At 44.8% G+C, this 20,595-nt stretch overlaps 1 protein-coding gene across 1 annotated transcript in view; it reads left to right on the forward strand.

Annotated features, from left to right (window-relative positions):
• The window catches only part of LOC132572077 (neurogenic locus notch homolog protein 3-like), a 115,411-nt gene that overhangs the window by 56,441 nt on the left and 38,375 nt on the right, over positions 1–20,595 (forward strand). The window contains exons 9-15 of the mRNA XM_060238866.1: positions 2,882–2,995; positions 4,695–4,808; positions 6,071–6,304; positions 6,677–6,787; positions 7,031–7,223; positions 7,427–7,572; positions 18,507–18,620. Coding sequence (XP_060094849.1) covers positions 2,882–2,995; positions 4,695–4,808; positions 6,071–6,304; positions 6,677–6,787; positions 7,031–7,223; positions 7,427–7,572; positions 18,507–18,620 — 1,026 coding nt within the window. The remainder of the gene's footprint in view (positions 1–2,881; positions 2,996–4,694; positions 4,809–6,070; positions 6,305–6,676; positions 6,788–7,030; positions 7,224–7,426; positions 7,573–18,506; positions 18,621–20,595) is intronic.

Consider the following 20,595-nt stretch of genomic DNA (forward strand, 5'->3'; position numbering starts at 1 on the left):
CACAGTAGCAAAAGCTGTATTTTCAAATATAACCTTGTATATGGTGTTGATTTTAGGGTTGCCAGCCTCCACGTGGGGCCGGGAGATTTCCCACTTTTACAGCTGATTCCAGCTGGCAGAGATCAGCTCCCCTGAAGAAAATGGCTGCTTTGAAGGGTAGACTCTATGGCATTGTACCATGCTGAGGCCCTTCCCCACCCCAAACCCTGCCCTTTCCTGGATCTGTGCCCAAAGTGTCCAGGTATTTTCCAACACAGATCTGGCAACCCTAGCTGATTTGTTGTTTGTTTCTTTTGTGAGAGTGTATATAGGAGAAAGATAATCCATAAAGTGGCCATAAGAACCGTATAATGCTAATAGTAGTTGTCGTAATAGTTGTTATTAATTTAGTTTAATGGGTCGCCCCATCCCGGCCAGTGTTGGGCTCTGGAAGTCCCCTGTGCAAGCACTGAGTTGTCACTGACCCATGGTGTGACGTCACAAAACGACGTTTTCTTGGCAAACTTTTTACGGAATGGTTTGCCATTGCTTTCTTCAGTCATCTACGCTTTCCCCCCAGCAAGCTGGGTACTCATTTTACCGACCTCAGAAGGATGGAAGGCTGAGTCAACCTTGAGCCGGCTACCTGAGCCCAGCTTCTGCTAGGATCGAACTCAGGTCATGAGCAGAGATTGGACTGCAGTCCTGCAGCTTACCACTCTGTCGCATGGGACTTGGTAATGTGCTACACAAGAATAAAATACATACATTTAAATCGATAAAACCAGTTACAATTAAAACAAATTAACAGACCGTGATGGCATCTCATTTAAAGTGCTAATGTTCAGATTCACGGTCGTTTCATCAGGGGCAGGGGATCCCCCAATGGGGGACAGGGAGAAAGGTGCCAGCATGGCAGCTGTCACTGTCCTTATGCAAAGGCTCTGAGGGAATAGCAGAAGAAGGCAGTATTTTAAGAAGAAGAAGAAGATATTGGATTTATATCCCGCCCTTCACTCCGAAGAGTCTCAGAGCGGCTCACAATCTCCTTTCCCTTCCTCCCCCACAACAGTCACCCTGTGAGGTGGGCGGGGCTGGAGAGGGCTCTCACAGCAGCTGCCCTTTCAAGGACAACCTCTGCCAGAGCTATGGCTGACCCAAGGCCATGCCAGCAGGTGCAAGTGGAGGAGTGGGGAATCAAACCCGGTTCTCCCAGATAAGAGTCCGCACACTTAACCACTACACCAAACCGGCTTAAGGGTTGTGATTTTTGAGCAAGCTTTGCACATTTTCCAAGTGAGAAGATTCTGTCCTTTCTTTCATTTCTCTTTGACCGTTATAAACATATGGAAAGGAGTGGGCCTGGAAGCATGATTGTGCCCTGCTCAGAAGCTGAGATTGCTCTTAGGAGGCAATTGTCCAGCAAGATCCTCCACAAGGAGCCAAGGAAAGGGATTGTGCCTCAGTAGATGTCTGCAGTGCTGCTTAGCAGCAGGCTCTTCTATTTATTTCATTTTAAGTGGTTATTTCTCCCTGGTGAGGCCTCAAAGCAGAAACATTTTTAATGGTAGCTAGAAAGGGTAAAGCTTGAAATGCAGCTTCGTACCTTAAAGCAGCACTTGTCACTTTGGAGCAGCCCTGCCTCGTATGTGTGAAGATGGGCAGGTGGGCAGATCTTGCAGCAGAACCTGGGCCTTGCATAGGGCTTCCACACTTCGGTAATCTGTCCTTACCTACCCTGTGCTGGCCTAGTGTATGGAACATCTAGCGTCTCCTTCCTGTTACTTGCCTTTTTGGGGGATTACAATTGTCTTTGCCATCTCCACAGCATCCCATTGCCTCTATAGCAGGAAGCATGTCTGTGGGTCATCATTAGAGTATATGCTTTGCTTGCATGTTTATATCCTCAGGATCCCCAGTGAAAAATGGTTTGTGGGGGCAGCATTACAAAGAAGATGTACTTAGGACAGCTATATCTAATCATAATAGTCAGTGCTGAACTAGAGAGATTGATAGTCTAGCTCAGTGTAAGACACGTTAAATGTATAATTTGTGAGTGTGTGAGAAAGTATACACTGCTTTACTATGCAATCCTAAACAGAATTATACCCTTCTAAGTCTATTAAATCCAACGGGCTTAAAAGAGTATAGCTCTGTTTAGGATGTCACTGCTAGGATGTCCTTTTCTGTCACTGTCTCTAATTAGTGGGAATAGTTGTGCCTTTTGTTCTTGGCTTGGTTGGAGCATGAAAAGGACCTTTGTTTCACTTCATGTCTGAAACTAAAAGCCAGAATAGCCTAAGCAGTTACACAGATTGTGCAAACTTTTAAAAATTAATGGATGAAATATGATTATTGAGGGTCCATTCATTGTCAGTAGACATAGCAACAGCTTACTTGGCACAGTTCTGCTAAGTCAGATACCCTGTCTTGCTAACAAAATGGAGGTATATTAAAATCCTAAAGTGGAAGGGCTGAAGCACAGGGTATTTAGTGGGCAGCAACCGGGAAGATGGGGTTGGGAAGTCATGGAAAAGGACAGAGAGTTAGATGAAGTGGGGAAAAAATGTGCACATTTAGATTCATAACCTTCTAGTACTGAAAACTATATCCACCTTTTAAAACTTAATCATAGCAGTCATGAGGGTTAGCAACTGCTTTATGTAGAAGAGGCTTAGATTTTCAAGGATTTAATGAATATTTTGCACTTAGAAGTAAAATGTCAGTTTAGGGTACACCTGTAGCATATTAGTGTCTCTGGGCATGACTCTGCCAGGATGTGTGGGCCCTTATTGTCCCATTATTGCTGTGTGCAGCACCTGTGCCACATGTGTCGCTTGGGAGGCAGAACTTCTTGTTGGGATGTGGCTGGGCTTTGTAACATGGTTTCTCTGGGTTGCAGGTTTCAGTGGCACCTACTGTGAAATCAACATCAACGAGTGTGAGAGTAACCCCTGTGTCAATGGGGGTGTCTGCAAGGATATTGTTAATGGATTCAGCTGTACTTGCCCCTCAGGTAAGTTTAGGCATTTTGCCAACTCATCTTTTGGCCAGTGAAAGAATGAACCAGGACTTCATAGCGCTCGAGAGAACTTTTCTGCCTTTTGGATGAGCTTGAATCCTACCTGTCAGAAAGTGTGGTGTTCTCTCTTTGTGGCTTTGTGAGTGTGTGTGTGTGAGAGAGAGAGAGACAGAGACTGAAGCCTGAATTTACTCTGAGGAAACAGGAAAGATCTGCCCTTTTGTAGGGAGTCTGGTTTCTGTTTCTTCTTCCCACCATTTTTCCCCTTGTGAAGTCAGGGTACATGTGCCTATGGCATGAACTCAGGTTTGCTGGATTTGAGTCTTATAGCAGCCTTGTGATGTGGTTGTCCTAGGCTCACAGTGCCCCTTGTGCGTCCTCTCGTCATGGGGAAGTTTGCTGAGGAGTCTTTGGCTGACTTAGGAAGTTTGTTTGAGGAATTTGTTGTTGATATTTGGGACATGGCCACAGGCTTCCCCCCCCCCCCAGGAAGTGCTTTCACCCCATTTGCCAGCCCCTGCCCAGCCTCTCTGCTACCAAGCAGGAGGGGGCCCCTGTCCATTCAGTTGCTTTTAGGGTTGATTGACAGACAGGCCTATCGTTTGCTGTGTGAGAGCTAGGACAATGGTATCTTTGTTTCCCCAGGCTGTTGCACAGGCCCCTGAACCCAATTTACATGTGGGGCAGACATTGTGAAGCCCCCTGTGGAGAGTGGGGAGGGCATTGTGAGCCCTTGCTATGGGCCTCTTGTGGTAGGGCTGAGCTGTGCAAGCCAGCGTAAGCTGGAGGAGGTATCTGTCCTGCAGAATTTTTTGTTCCAAGCGTTAGCCTACGTTTCCTCCCACTATTTGGAAGTTCCAGTCCAAAATGTTTTATCCAGATGCATACCTGTTTTGGACACTCTCCGCCAAATCTTTTGCCAGTCTAGTTAGTTCTTTTTTACTTTTCTCTCAGGCACTGCTTCTCTACCTTCAAACTGCTTTTGTCTCTTGCTGACAGCTGTGAGCTTCTGAGTTTGTTGGTTTTTCTGACATAGCCGTATGCGGAGCTCATCTGGGGAAATTGGGATTGCTGTAAAGGCAGTATTTCCAGAGCAGTACTTAACCACTCAACAGCTCCGTCACACAAATGGTACATGAATGAAGGAATTTATTTACAGTCAAAGACCGTTATTTACAGACCACAGATCATTAACCATAATACATCCTTAGTAGAGTCACCAAAAATATTCCAGGAAGTATATTTGGTCATAAAAACCTTCAAACCTTATAAAAATCCAAAAAAGTCTAGAATAAGTCTAAAATGTCAGCTATCAAATGTCTGTAAAATCATATAAATAATACAATTCAGGCAGGTCATACAAATCATACAGAATCATGTGTCTTATTGTGGAATTTTACCAAGTGGTAGTAGAATTCGGCTATTTGTCTGGAGATAAGTGGATTTTCATCAGTTAAAAGTTTCTCCAGGCAAGTCTTATCTGCATCCACTATCATTCTGTCTAAAAGTGGGGAACACAAATGCTACAGATGGTTCAGGAGATTGTGGATCTAGCAGGGATTCCATAGTCATCAACAGACTGTTTACTTCCTGTATTGGCTATGTATGTAAACACTGTCAGAATTGGTGCCTGTTTCTTGTTTCACTGGTTCATCTGATGTGTCTAACCCCCTATTTCTGTCTATGAACTCAGGCTTCTCCGGTTCCATGTGCCAGATTGACATTGATGAGTGTGCCAGTACACCCTGCCAGAATGGTGCCAAGTGCGTGGATCGGCCCAATGCCTATGAGTGCCGTTGTACAGAAGGTGACTCCTTCCTTCCTTCCTTCCTTCCTTCCTTCCTTCCTTCCTTCCTTCCTTCCTTCCTTCCTTCCTTCCTTCCTTCCTTCCTTCCTTCCTTCCTTCCTTCCTTCCTTCCTTCCTTCCTTCCTTCCTTCTGCAGTGATATTTGTCCAAGAACTATTAGCCTTTGACATGGCAATGGGAGACTGTTCCTAAATCCTCCTTTATAGCTGCCTTTCTTAAAAAATCATGCATTCTCTAGCCATGAGAAGTTCAGACTTTGTGAAGCATGATTCTTTCCCAAGCATCTGTTGAACCCTTTTCAGGGAAGGATATCTGAAGCATAAGGAAAAGTCATAGATAGGCAGGGCTTGATTCATAGACCATTTATACCTGTTTTTTGGTTTTGGCACTGAGTGACATTTCTTTATTTCTGATCCCAAGAGTGAGTTACTACTTGTCCGTTTTCTGTTTCATATCTAAGTTCAATTTAAGTCTAGAAGACAAAGTTCTGCTGACTGTAAGATTGTTGACCTGGCTGTGAAACCACCTACATAGAACCACTTTGTAGGGATATGTACAGATGTGGAGGAGGGGGTTGTCACAGGGTAAATCAACCAGCGGTTTGCTTACCAGGCTTCTGCTGGAAGCAGGAAGAATAATTTCTTTTGAGCTCCACCTTCTGAACAAAATTGTAAGTTTGACCAAAAAGATGAGAGCCTGGATGCACAAGAAAGCTTGGAGTTTAGATACATCTGACCATACCTTTGGCCAGAAGCAGAGGGACTCAAGGGCAACCGTGGATGATAAACCATTTCATGAGAAAAGGAAGTATTTCATATAAAGTTTCTTAATTATTCTTCCTGACTTATTTGATCAATCTCATCACATAAGTCAGGAAGAATAATTAAGAAACTTTATATGTGTTTCTCTCATCTGACCATCTGAAAAGGAAGGAAATATTTTGTGAAGCAGTTCAGTATCTGATTTGTTATTTGTTAGAGGATAGATATTCATCTTTGGAAACTTTAGGACTGTTAACAAACAAGTTATAAGTAATTCAGAACAAACATTCATTACAAAGAAGACAGAAACTTGGCCAACTGAATTTAGGTGTTTAGAAGCATCTTTTCAAAGAAGCAGCAGCTTCTAAATCTGAATGATCAGACTTTGTCAAATTGTTGATCAGTGGATCTTGACCTTTTGCAAATTAGGAGTGGGCCTTTCTCAGTGTGCTTTATGTGCAGATCACTTTGAACCACTTTGATGCTGCTTTCCCTGCACAGGTTTTGAGGGGCCTCTGTGTGAGAGGAACATTGACGACTGCTTACCTGATCCTTGTCACCATGGCACATGTGTGGATGGCATTGCCAGCTTCACCTGTATATGTGCAGCTGGCTACACTGGATACCGTTGTGAGAATCAGATCAATGAATGCCACAGCAATCCCTGTCAGCACAGTGGGAAGTGCATTGACTTGGTCAATAAATACTTGTGCCACTGCCAGCCAGGTACCTCAGGTAGGTCGCTGTCCTTTCATTCACTGTGAATATCCTTCTTTTTGTTTGTGTTTCATCCATTTCAGAACATTGTCATGCAGTAGATAATGAGCTATGACTGGGGTGGCCAATGGTAGCTCTCCGGATGTTTTTTGCCTACCGTTCCCATCAACCCCATCCAGCATGGCCAATGGCTGGGAATGATGGGAGTTGCAGGCAAAAACATCTGTAGAGCTAACGTTGGCCACATCTGAGCTATGACAACTTCCCCTTTTTATAGTCGCCTTCCTTCATCTGCTTAGCACACCTAAAGAAGGAATTCCTTTGCTTGTCTGGGTTTTGCTCACGTGACTGTAGTGTTGCCCAGGCCTCTGATGTGTCTTTCTCTCTAAGGTGTGAACTGTGAGATGAACTTTGATGACTGTGCCAGCAACCCCTGTGATTATGGCATCTGCCGTGACGGAATCAACCGTTATGATTGCATCTGCAAACCAGGTTTCACAGGTGATGGCTGGGGAGAATAACTGCAAGGGGGTAGAGAGAGGAAGCAGAGAGGAAAATCTGGTTCCAACATTTGCAGCATTTGATCAAGAAGCAGTGTCATATTTGGACTGGCATCTTCACAGGCAGAGATTGAAGTGGTGCTATTCAAATGTGGGCTAAGCTTGGGGCTGATCTGACTGATTTCAAAACTGTGGAAGGCAACCTTGTCTGGTCCACAGGTGAGCAATCCCTTCTTTCCTTTAGGTCCCTTGTGCAATGTAGAGGTCAATGAATGTGCATCCAATCCCTGCAAGAATGGCGGCAGCTGTGTAGATGGTGAAGATGGCTTCTCTTGTGTCTGCCCGGAGGGCTTCCACGATCCACACTGCTATTCCGAAGTGGACGAGTGCAGCAGCAGTCCCTGTGTGCATGGCACGTGCCACGATGACATCAATGGGTGAGACTGATTCCAAGAGTGCATCTCATAGCTGGATGACTTTTAGATGAGTTGCTGGATGGTCTCCTGTTGTTGTCTTGGAATAGCTGTGAAGACAGGAAATGGTTAAGCTAGTCCTTGTAGGGCTTGGGTTAACCATAGGTGGAGATTTTTGGAAGATATAAAACCCCTCAACCTATGTCTTCTCCCTCCTTTCCTTCTAGGTATCGATGCGAGTGTGAGCCAGGGTGGGCAGGCACCAACTGTGATGTGAACCACAATGAGTGTGAATCAAATCCATGCCAGCATGGAGGCACTTGCACTGACCATGTCAATGGCTATCGTTGCAAGTGCAAGGAGGGCTTCCAGGGTACAGTTGCCTTCTCTTTCATGCCTTCCTAACCACTAGCCAGCCTACCTTTATCTGTGCCCCTGTCTTCAGCTTTCTCTGCTACCTGCCCCCGGCAGAAAACTATGGCTGAATTGCTGGTCACTGGGCAATGGGGAAACAGCAAAGTCTTCCAGACATTGCTTCATTTCCCCCTGTATCTCCTTCCCCACACTATTTCTTTTCTCCGGTGGTTCTGGTAGTGGGTCAGTCGTTACTACTGGGAATGTAGCTCCTTCTCTTCCAGGGTAGGGCTGGCTCAAACTTGATCCTGGAGGGGAGGGGCTTATCCCCTGGTTTCCCAGGCTTACTGGCCCTGCCTTTGAAGCAGGATGTGTCGGCTTGAGCCCTATTGAGCTTGAAGATCTTGATAAGAAGAAAAAAACTGAGGCGACCAGGGAACCAGACAGGCACCCAAGCCTCTCATTCTTCACTGCAGCAGCCAGCTGCATGGCTCTTTTGACACTGAAACCACAGGCTGGTCCCTCAGTGGTCTTGGAGCTTCACTGACTCCCGCTTTTGCCACCAGTATCCCTCCTGGCTGGTTCCTTCATGATCCCACACTTGTGGAGACTCAGAAGTGAGCAGTGGAGTCAGCAGCAGTCTCTGGAACTGCGTCGCCCAGGCATGCTAGCCCAGAAGGCTGAGACCTCATAAATCCCAGCTTAGATGATTTATTCAGAGTAGGCGTCCCAATCCCCAGGTCCCAGCGGGGGATCCCCTGGTTTTACAGGCTTCCTCCCCCCTCGCCCCCAGCCAGCTGGCCAGCGGGGGGAAGTCCCGTCCCTGCAGCCACCACTTACCTCTAGATCTCTGGCAGGTTTAGAAACCTGCAAACGGGTCCCCTTTCAAAATGCCTGTGTGTGTGTGTGCCTTTAAAGTTGAGCAGGAAGTACTTCATGGGGAAGGGTCAATAGCAGAAGGTCTTCAAAGCACAGCCCCTCCATTTGTTTTGCTTTCATTTTAGAGTAAGTAAATGGTGGGTATGAGTTTGTGTGTGTGTGTGTTTGAGTGTGTGTGTGAGAGAGAGAGCAGCATAGCTAGGGCTGCCAATTCCCAGGTGGGAAAAAATACAATATAACCGAGTAGCGCACACTAAATTCTATTAAGGAAATATCATTAAAGACACAGTACACCAAAAATACACATCAAAGAATACAAGAAGTGCCAGTGCACAGAATTCTCTCATACAGTCTGAAATTCAGTATTTGGAACACACGCTTCCGTAACATGGAAATAAATCCTCGGAGAAGAAGTAATAGGAGACCGGTTTCGGCCACGCCTTCCTCAGCCATAAGTTGCACCTCACATCACTGCGCTTCACTCCTCCTAAGGCAAGATGTGAACCAGCACACAGGATATTTTCAAACACATTAACAACAAAAACAAAAATCAGACCCCCATCTGTTCTTTTACATACCAATTCCATAAACGATCATTCGCTAGTTGGGACCCGGTCTTACTCAATTTACGGGCAACGCCTCACACTAAGCTTTACTGCCGGTTACGTCCCTACAAAACCACAGAACCTGCTTGCCTTGATAGATCCAATTGCAAAGGCTTACCACTTAATTCATTACAGCTGTTACACCATATCTTTACAACTATATTATATTATATTATAACAGTATGCAGCTTGATAACATTCCTACATTGTTACAAAAAATTATTGTCAAATGCATACATTACTAAAAAACATTGTTACAGGAAAACAGACCAATGTAAACTGTGGTTCAAACCCATTGGTGCCATTGTCCTTAGGGTGTGTATCTAGTAACTTTCCCGTCATAAGAGATGTTTATGAATATCTATCCTGACATAAGGATGTGCCTCAAACTTTTCCAGAACCAAAAATGAAAAATCCGTAGGCGAATGGTTAGTTTCAGCGAAATGTTGACTTAAGGGAATGTCATTTTGGACATTTATTAAGCGTGAATGGTGCTCACAAATTCTCGTCCAAATAGTTCTAATTGTGGATCCCACCTACAATTTTGAACATGCACATTTTATTAAATATACAGTCCTTTTGCTACCACAAGTTGTCTAGGTTGTCAATTTTTTCCTAAAATGTGGTAAAATTAGTCGTCCGTACGCCAAACTAATTCACATACAGAACAGCCCCTGCATGGGAAGTGCCCTTAAAGGGCTGTAGTTTCATTTCTAATAACAGTTTTCATATCGGCCCTAATCTACATAATAATTCTATCACATTGTTCCGCCCTTTCCAAAGCTCTTTCTGTAACTTGTTCCGGATACCCCTGATCCTGAAATTGGCGCGACATAATATCTGCCTGCTTTTTAAAGTCCTTCTAGTAGGTTGAATTTCGTCGGATCTGCAAAAACTGCCTGTAAGGTACATTTTTGCGTAAATGTAATGGATGATATGAACAGAATTATTAGCGGATAATGGTAGAGAAAGAAGATTGGGCGGTGTGTCATGTGCCTTTGATTTCAATAATAGGTCCTATGAAATCAAGAAAATTATAGAAAGAAATTGGTACCTGGTGCAGGATGTACCGGGATGTGGAAGGCTCCCCTTCATTGGTCATAGGAGAAGTAGAAGTTTTAGGAATATGTTGATTAGGGCCGATATGAAGACTGATATTAGAAATTAAACTACAGCTAACCATTTGCCTACGGATTTTTCATTTTTGGTTCTGGAAAAGTTTGAGGCACATCCTTATGTCAGGATAGATATTCAAAAACATCTCTTATGACAGGAAAGTTACTGGATACACACCCTAAGGACAATGGCACCAATGGGTTTGAACCACAGTTTACATTGGTCTGTTTTTTTGTAACAATGTTTTTTTAGGAATGTATGTATTTGACAACACATTTTTGTAACAATGTAGGAATGTCAATAAGCCCCATGGCACAGAGTGGTAAAACAGCAGTACTGCAGTCAGAGCCGTCTGCTCACAACCTGAGTTCGATCTCAGCGGAAGCTGGTTCAGGTAGCCGGCTCCAGGTTGACTCAGCCTTCTATCCTTCCGAGGTCGGTAAAATGAGGACCCAGCTTGCTGGGGGGGAAAGTGTAGATGATTGGGGAAGGCAATGGCAAACCACCCCGTAAAAAGTCTGCCGCGAAAACATTGTGAAAGCAACGTCACCCCAGAGTTGAAAATAACTGGTGCTTGCACAGGGGACTACCTTTACCTTTAGGAATGTTATCAAGCTACATACTGTTGTAATTCTGTTTCTTTAAAGTTGTAAAGATATGGTGTAACAGCTGTAATGAATTAAATGGTAAGCCTTTGCAATTGGATCTATCAATGCAAGCAGTCTCTGCGGTTTTGTAGGGACGTAACCAGCACTAAAGTTTAGTGTGAGGCGTTGCCTGTAAATTGGGCAAGACCGGGTCCCAACGAACGAACGATCATTTATGGAATTGGTATGTAAAAGAACAGGGGGTGGGGTCTGACTTTGTTTTTGTTGTTAATGTGTTTGAAAATATCCTGTGTACTGGTTTACATCTTGCCTTAGGAGGAGTGAAGCGCAGTGATGTGCGATGCAACTTATGGCTGAGGAAGGCGTGGCCGAAACCGGTCTCCTATTGCTTCTTCTCCGAGGATTTATTTCCATGTTACGGAAGAGTGCATTCCAAGTACTGAATTTCAGACTCTATGAGAGAATTCTGTGCACTGGGACTTTTTGCATTCTTTGATGTGTATTTTTGGTGTACTGTGTCTTTAATGATATTTCCTTAAGAGAATTAAGTGTGTGCTACTCAGTTATATTATATTTTTTGGCCAAATATCCACCTGGTATCCTCTGTGTTTGTCAATCCCCAGGTGGGGGCAGGGGATCCCCCGGTTTGGAGGCCCTCCCCCTCCTTTCAGGGTCATCAGAAAGCGGGGGGAGGGAAATGTCTGCTGGGAACTCTGTTATTCTGTATGGAGTATTATTCCCATAGGAAATAATGGTGAATTGATCCCCAGGTATCCAAGGCTCTGCGGGGGCTGTTTTTTGATGTAGAGACACCAAATTTTCATTAGATCGTCCAGTGCCTCTCCCCAAAATACCCCCCCCCCACACAAGTTTCAAAACGATTTGACCAGGGGTCCAATTCTGTGAGCCCCAAAAGAAGGTGCCCCTATCCTTCATTATTTCCTATCGAAGGAAGGCATTTTAAAAGGGGTGCTGTCCCTTTAAATGTGATGGCCAGAACTCCCCAAGAGTTGTCACACTCTTGCTCCTGGCTCCACCCCAATGTCTCTTGGCTCCACCCCCAAAGTCTGGCTCCACCCCCAAAGTCCCCAGGTATTCCTTGAATTGGACTTGGCAACCCTAATTCAGAGTTGGTGGAGGTCCAAGCTGGATGCACCCTGCAAATAAGGTAGGGTTGTACCCTGGGCACAGATCCAGCATTTTTTCTTTTATTCTGCCTGAGCCCCAGTGTTACTCATTTGTAAAGGGAACCTGGTAGGTAAATGGCTAAGAAAAATTTCTCCCTGCCTTCCTTCGGGTGTGGTTGGGACTCTGGAGGTTGTTTTTTCCCTGGGTAATGAGGCCCCATTGTTCCCCTCAGGCTGCAGGTCTTCAGAGAAAATAAAGGAGGGAAAGGAGCTGCCTTATACGGAATCAGCCCCTGGGTCCCAGAGGGATTAATGCTTCAGGCTGAGGAACCGCTTTCACTTTCAGTTGCAGGCAGTGTTCCCTCTAAGCTGCAAAGTCTTGTGAGCAAAAATTCTACTTTATGAGCTACTGGTATTAAAGTTGTGAGCGACTGCATCAATTTTTATGCTTTGGGGCCATTCTTCCTGAGCGAAGACAAAAATGTGTGAGCTGGAGGCTAAAAATCTGTGAGCTAGCTCACACTAACTCAGCTCAGAGAACACTGGTTGCAGCCCAGAGACTCAACATGGAGGACTCAGCATTCTAACTGAATTCTAACTGCCAAATTCCCTTCATCAAATAATGATACTCCGTTTGAAAGCCAAACCATGGATATTTCAGGGGAAGGTGCCAAAGCCAATAATCCTCATGGCTGTAGGCTGAATCAGGAAGGATTCTTGAGACCTTTGGAAAAAGTGCTCCAAGAGAGTCAGACTCTAAGCCCAAGAAATGGGGCAGAGATGAGGGTGTGGGTAAATCCTTTAACCCATTCAAAAACAGAGAGAGAGAGAGAGAGACAGACAGAGGGAGAGTTGAACAAAACAACTTACAAGCACTCCAGAGATTGCAGTCCTCTGTTTACTGACCAAAAAGGGGGTTCTGAGTCCTCAGCCTTCTCTTCTGTTAAAGAAGAGGTTGAATTATATGAGGAAGAGGCAGAGATTTTGTCTCCTGCCCCAGTAGCCAGACTGTTTCCCCAAGAACTTTATATTAGGCTCTCATTGAAGTCTTGGCAACCCTGGCCCTTTCTTATTCCCAAAATGGGATAATAGATGAGGATGCTGAATTTCCCAAGGGCTCTGATAAAATCACTGCCAAGGTCAGGGAATAAATTTACCTTGGGTGCCTCTATCAGCTGGGGTTTTACTCAGTGATGAAGTCAGATGGGAACAGGCAGCACAACCTGAGGCTAAATCTTCTTTTTGCTAGGTTTTATTCCCTCATACCAGGAGCTTCCAAGAAATCCACACTTCCAGCAGTGGATGATCCTATCAGTTGTTTTGCATCCTTCTCGGTGCCCCCCATGGGCACAGATGGTGTGCCAAAGGACAGAATGGGTCCTTCAGAGGGTCCCTGAGACCCTTTGGGCAATCCCTTTAGTGACTCAGTCACATGTTTTCCCTTCAGTAGAGCAGCTTCTGACCTGACCAATGTGAACAGCACCAGATACTGGGATGCTGTCCCATCAACAAGAGCTAAAGTGGCAACAGTCTTTTTCAATGGTGTTAACAATTTTTTTTGTGATTTTTTTTTCAGATGTGATCCCAGGCCAGGCTACAACAAACCCTTTAAAGGGAAGTGGCCGCACAAATCCAGAGAGAATAGGTCATTATTTTCCTTCTCCAGCAAACAGGGTCAAGCTTCTAAGGGAATTAAGAAACAAATTCAGTGTGACTATGCCATGAACCCACATGGCATCAGAATTGGCGGGTCATTTACAGAGGTTTGCATTCCAGTGACACAGGTCTGTCACCAGTTTAGGAACCTGGTGGCATGGATTGGTAAGCTGCAGCACTGCAGTCTAGACTGTGGTCATGACCTGTGCTCAATCCCGGCGGAAGCCGGGTTTGGGTGACTGGCTCAGGGTTTATTCAGCCTTCTGTCCTTTTGAGGTTGGTACAATGAGTATCCAGCTTGCTGGGGATAAAGTGTACTTGCCATCATTTTCCTGGAAGTTCCCAAGAACTGATCTCCCAAACAAATTCAATCCTCTCCAGCTGGCCTTTCTATATCAGCTGGACATAGGAGCTGTAGAACCTGTGCCTTTTCAGTAACAATCACAGTGTTCTTCATAGTTCACAAAAGGACAGGAATAGTAGGGTCATCCTGGATTTAATACAGATTAACAAGGTGTAGGCATCAGGAAATTCAGAATTGAGACTCTGAAGGACATTGTGGCTGCTTTCTAGCAGGGGGACTTCATGGCCTTCATAGATCTATCTGAGGCATATTTCAACATTCCTGTAGCTCCAGGCCATTGCAAACTTTTTCAATTTGCATATAACAGACTTCATTTTCAATACTGGACTTTGCTTTTGGGTCTGAAGTCCTCCCCTTGGGGTTTTCTTTACTAAGTTTCTAGTTTTCCCCTGATAGCTTTCTGATGCTTCAGGGAGTTGAACCATTTTCCCTTTCCAATCAACATCCTAGTTGAGGTGGTCTCCTGGGATCAGATTATCAAGTCCTTACAAATGACTTACGGAGGTCCTGAGAGACCATAGCTTTGTCATCAACATGTAGAGGTCCACTCTGTTTCCATCCCTGGTGATTGTTCATCTAGGGGTTCTGATTGGCATTGTTTGGGATGGAGTGTTCTTCTCACAATAAAGATACCAAAAAGTCACAGGTTGCCACAGGTAATGGGGGTGAATTCCATAGAGCTGATGCTTCTGGCCCATCTCCTAGGCATGAGGGTCCCTGTATGAGATCCTTCAATGGACCAGGCTTTTTGTGCTTATCCTCCTTAGCAGTCTCCCCTCCCTTTCTAAGTCCCTAGACCTAGATCTCACACAAAAAGATGCTGAGATCTCACTTTCTGGTAAAATTCAGATTGGATCTCTGGTGGCAGATGGTCTGAGGTCGTTCCTCGAGGGGCAATCCCTGAGGATCCACAGAGGGTGGTGCTGATGACGGATACGAGTCCATTGAGATGGGTAGCACATTTCCAAAGTCAGGGGACCCAGTTTCCCCCAGAGTGGGGTAAAGCATAAACTTCTGGAACTGAGTACTATCAGGTTGGCACTGATGCAGTTCAAGAACATTCAGATGGGACATAATGTTTTGGTCTAGATGAACAACACTACAGCCAAAACTTATGTCTGCAAGTATTGTGGGGGCGGGGGACTCATGTCCAGACTTTACACAAGGGCAACTGATCTGTTGGGCAGAGCACCATCTTCAGTCCCCAAAAGCTATTCATGCAGTGGTCAGAACAACTTGGTAGTTGTCTGGCTGAGTTGACAAATGGTAGAGCAAACATAATGGATGCTCAACTGAAAAGTCTTTCTACAGGAGTGCCAGAAATTCAGGACACCAAGAGTGGACCTCTTGGTTATAGAGGACAATCTTCATCTGAAACTATTCATGTCCAGATTACAAAATCAAAAGGCAGTAGCACAGATCCGCCGAACAAATATTAGTCAAGGGGTCTTCTGTTTGCCTTTCCACCACTTCAAATTATCCAGAAACTGCTATAGTAGATTATAGAACAAGGAGCAGAGATCATCGCAGTTGCTTCCTTCTTGCTCTGAAGGGTCCAGTTCAGACCCTCTGCAGTAGACTCTTGGAGACTTCTGATGCAGGAGGACCTGCTGGTGCAGGGGGCGGTGTATCATACCCAGCTGCAAATATTCAGCCTCACTAACTAGATGTTGAGAGGCAACAACTAGATAGCATTGGTACCACTCAAGTGGTCACACTATGTTAGCTCCCCACAGAATCTCTGCCAATAGTAACACTTGGAGCGTCCTTTCAGTCTCAGATGTAGCTAAAGGTTAGATCCACTGGCAGCACAATGAGTTACGTGGTGGCCTTTTTAATAGACTGCTCTAGAGAAGGGCCTTAGTTCCACTACCCTGATAAGACGGGTGGTGGCTATTTTAGTCATCAGGGGGACAAAAAAAAAAAGCAGTCCTTGGTCTTACAACCCACAGGTTAAGAAGCTCTTTTAGGGGGCAGTACTTAGGCCCCACTAGGAAGCTGAATGGGGCAGTCTAGGTTCAGCGTAAGAAGCCCTGTGAACCAATTTCTTCCTGTAGCCTGAAGGAGCTGACGTATAAAGCAAAATTTCTACTGGGGGTTACATCAACGAGGAGGTTTTTTGGAGCTCAGGGTTTGTCCATAGACAAGATATTATGCATTTTTCATGTTGATAAGGTTGCATTCAATATTGCCTCTTAACTCAGTTGGTGTGAGCTGGCTTGCAGTTTCTGGTCTCTGGCTCACACACATTCATCTTGGCTCGGGGTGTGTGGCCCTGGAATAGACTGGTTTGTGTGGTGGCTTGCAGCTTTGGTGTTGGTGACTCGCAGGGTGGGGTTTTTGCTCACAGGTCTATGCAGCTTAGAGAGAGTATTGGTTGTGTGACGCCCAGCACTGGCGGTTATTTCTGAAGTTAATTCCCTTTTCACAGATCAGAACACACAATTTAACCTTCATTCTGCTATAACCCATTACTTGACAGAACGAAAGGGTGGCACTGTTTGAATGTTCTTGGGTCCTATGTCCTGCCCAGACAGGACTAACCCACTCAGATTCACTGAGTCCTTGCTCCTCTCCTTTAGGAGAGCATCTTTAGGGAAGCAGTTCACAGCTTCAACCTTACATTGGTGGTTGAGGGGCTGTATCAGGGAGGCCTATAAAGCTGCAGATTTAGATCCTCCCCAAAGTTCTACGGCTCACCCTTTGAGGGGAGTGGCCACTCTGGCGGCCTGTAGTTCCTTTCCTTCACTGGAAGTTATTTGTAAAGCAGCCACATGGAAGTTAATTCATTCCTTTACCAGGCATTACAGGATAGATAAGCTGGCCTCAGCAGAGGTTGCTTTCAGTACCATGCTGTCTGCCTGGGGAAGCTGCTAAACCCGCTCTGGGATCACTGCTTTGTTATGTCCCAGTAGTAAAGACTGTCCCACTACCAGGACCACCGGAGAATGGAAGCTTTGTTTAATTTACAGTGAAGCTTCTTTCTCATGGTCTTGGAGTGGGTCAGTCCTACCCACCCTTTGACGTGGGGCAGCTTCCAAGTATGAACGATTTGCTTAAGATCTGTCTAGGTTCAAACAGATCATTATGCAGTGTTTTCCCCCCTGCAAGTTTCTTCTTCCTGAGAGCAGGGCTCTCTATTTTTTCTGGATTCCTTTTAGAGCTCCCCTCATGTAGGTTTTTGACTACAGAGGGGTAGTCCGATGTTGGAAAACTTTTAGAGGGGGGGAGTATGTTTTTTCCTTGCCTTTTTTAAATAGTGGAGATGGGAGGCGAGTCTTGGATATGACTGGGAAACCAGGGGATAAGCCCCTCCCCTCCAGAATCAAGTTTAAGCCGGCCCTATCCTGGGAGAGGAGGAGCTACATTCCCAGTAGTAAGGACTGACCACCGAGGACCACCAGGACCACCAAGAAAGAGACTTCACGGTAAATGAAACAAAGCTTCTGTTTCTTCTCCTGGCAACCCCATATCATCCCTTTCCTGCTTCCTTCTGTCCTTCCCATTCAAGAACTACCCATTCAAGAGCCAGTTTGGTGTAGTGGTTAAGTGCGCGGACTCTTATCTGGGAGAACCGGGTTTGATTCCCCACTCCTCCACTTGCACCTGCTGGAATGGCCTTGGGTCAGCCATAGCTCTGGCAGAGGTTGTCCTTGAAAGGGCAGCTGCTGTGAGAGCTCTCGCAGCCCCACCCACCTCACAGGGTGTCTGTTGTGGGGGAGGAAGGTAAAAGAGATTGTGAGCCGCTCTGAGACTCTTCGGAGTGGAGGGCGGGATATAAATCCAATTTCTTCTTCTTCTTCTTTCTTTTATCTGCCCCAACCGTAAGTTTTATTAATTATTTATTTCACTTATACCACACCTTTCTCCTCAGTAGGAACTGAAACAGCTTACATTATAATGCTCTCCTCCATTTTATCTTCACAAGAACCCTGTGATGTTAGATAGGGGTATGTGACTGGGCGAAAGTCACCCAATGAGGTTCCTCAGCAGAGTGGGAATTTCTCAGATCCTAATCTGAAACTTCAACCACTACACTTCTCTGACTATCATGGGGTGGCCAGGCCTGCTTGAATCATGCAAGTAACATGGGAGCAAGTGGATGGGTGGTTGCTGTTAGGCCTGGTCCCAATGTGTCCACCCCTGAAAAGGGTCCTTCCCACCTACCCCCTGGCTTTTTGCTGACAGAAACCAAAGGTTGAAGACTGGCAATACCGTTGTGGTTACATTGCAGTGGCCACTGAGAGCATCTGTTTCTTAAAATAGCAACACTGATTATGTTATTTGGGAGGGTTTTAAACCCCAATGATTTTTAAAAAAAAAAGATTTCAGATTTTTCTGCAAACCTGGAGCTTTCCTCAGTTTTGTAATATTGTTGTGTGTCCATGGCTCCAGTCTCCAGATTTAAGTATCTACAAATGTGGCTACATTGAGAATTAGATAATACTCCATGGCTGGCAAAATGGCAGATCCCCTTTTCCACTTTGTCCTTGCGCACAGTTAGTTTTCAGTGGCAGCATCAGAAGTGGGAGAAAGACCCCTGACCTGTGGTCTCTTTGCTTACTGGGACCCTAAGATTTTCTGTCTCTCTTCTATAGGGACTTACTGCCAAACAAACATAAATGACTGTGCCTCCAACCCCTGTCTCAATATGGGCACCTGCGTTGATGGTATTGCTAACTATGCCTGCCTTTGTGATTTGCCGTACACTGGTGAGTGAAAATTCCCTTTGGTGAACGGGTGAGACGTCCCTGAGGTATACTGGAAAAAAAAACCAATTCCAGTATACTGGCATCAGTCAAAAACCTGCCTGAATAATGGCTCCCTTTTTTTGCTGCAATGTTATTTAAATGTTGATTTAATCAAAAGCAAAGGCAAACTAAATGCAGTTTCAAAATAATGCATGCAGCACTGTGGTTTTATATCTTTGCAGCTAAACTTCATTATTAGAGTTGCAGCTTCTGGTTGGAAAATACCTGAAGGGTGGAGCTTGAGAAAGACGGTATTGTGAGAGGAGGGACTTCAGTGGGGTATAATGTCATAAAGCCTCTTCCAAGGTGGCCATTTTCACTGGATAAACTGAGATCTTCCATCTGCCATCTGGAGATCAATTGTAATCCCAGAATATCTCTATCCACTTCCTGGAGGTTGAAGACCTGGAGATAACCATGCACAATGAAATTTACTCAACAATATTACTTAAATTCATTAATATTGAACACTGTTTCTGCTTGCACAAGTCACTTTATGTATTGTGCTTAGAGAATGATACAACTTAAACTATGATATAGTAACACATAATAAAGCTTCAATGAGGCATTTACATAATGAAAAAGAACATTACGATGAATACTCAATCGAAATAATGTCCACCAAAAGTCTACTAGCATACGGGAATAAATCCTCTTCTTACTACTACAAAGTTGAAAGGATGTTAGTATTCTTCCAGAATGAAAGTGAAAGTGACACGCTTCCTGTTAAAAATAGGCATGTTTCAATGGCATCCTTCGTCCGACAAATTACTGGGTTATTCTGGAACTAAATATAAACACATTCACACTGCATACACCATTGCCACAACATAATGGAGAAATTATTAAAATAACTATTTTTTGAACTCACCCAATGCTGAAATAATTGAAGACACAAAATACAATGGTCAATTTCTCTAGACTCAAAAGGTTCTCTTATGCAGCATGCAAGCCACGTTTTGTTGTTCAGTTGCACAGTCGAGTCTGACTCTTTGTGACCCCATGGACAAAGTCACACCAGGCCCTCCTGTTTTCCACCATCCTCCGAAGTCTGCTCAGATTCATGTTTGTTACATCAGTAATGCTGTCCAGCCATCTCATCTTTTGCCGTCCCCTTCTTCTTTTGCCTTCTGCCTTTCCCAGCATCGGGGTCTTCTCCAGTGAGTGCTCCCTTCTCATTTGGTGGCCAAAGTATTTGAGCTTCAGCTTCAGCATCTGACCTTCCGGCGAACAGTCAGCGTTGATTTCCCTTAGAACTGACTAATTTGATCTTCTTGCAGTCCAAGGGACTCTCAAGATTCTTCTCCAGCACCACATCTCAAAAGCATCTATTCTTCTGCACTCGGCCTTCCTTATGGTCCAACTCTCACAGCCATGCATTACTACTGGGAATACCATCACTTTGACTATACAGACTTTTATTGGCAGGGTGATGTGTCTACTTTTTATTATACTGCCCAGGTTTGCCATAGCTGTCCTCCCAAGAAGCAAATGTCTTTTAATTTCATGGCTACAGTCACCATCTGCAGTGATCTTGGATCCCAGAAATGTGAAGTCTTGTCACTGCTTCCATGTCTTCCCCTTCTATTTGCCAAGGTATGATGCCATGATCTTAGTTTTTTTGATGTTGAGTTTCAAGCCTATTTTTGTGCTCTCTTCTTTCATCCTCAACAAGAGGTCCTTTAGGTCTTCCTCACTTTCTGCCATTAGAGTGGTATCATCTGCATATCTGAGGTTGTTGATATTTTTCCAGGCAATCTTAATTCCGGCTTGTGTTTCATCCAGAGTACATCAGCATTCTGCATGATGTACTCTGCATATAAGTTAAATAAGCAGGGTGACAATATACATCCTTGTCGAACTCCTTTTCCTATTCTAAACCAATCAGTTGTTCCATATCTTGTTCTGACAGTTGCTTCTTGACCCTTATACAGGT

Source organism: Heteronotia binoei, chromosome 5, assembly GCF_032191835.1.
Source record: "Heteronotia binoei isolate CCM8104 ecotype False Entrance Well chromosome 5, APGP_CSIRO_Hbin_v1, whole genome shotgun sequence".
In the NCBI taxonomy this organism is placed as follows: domain Eukaryota; kingdom Metazoa; phylum Chordata; class Lepidosauria; order Squamata; family Gekkonidae; genus Heteronotia; species Heteronotia binoei.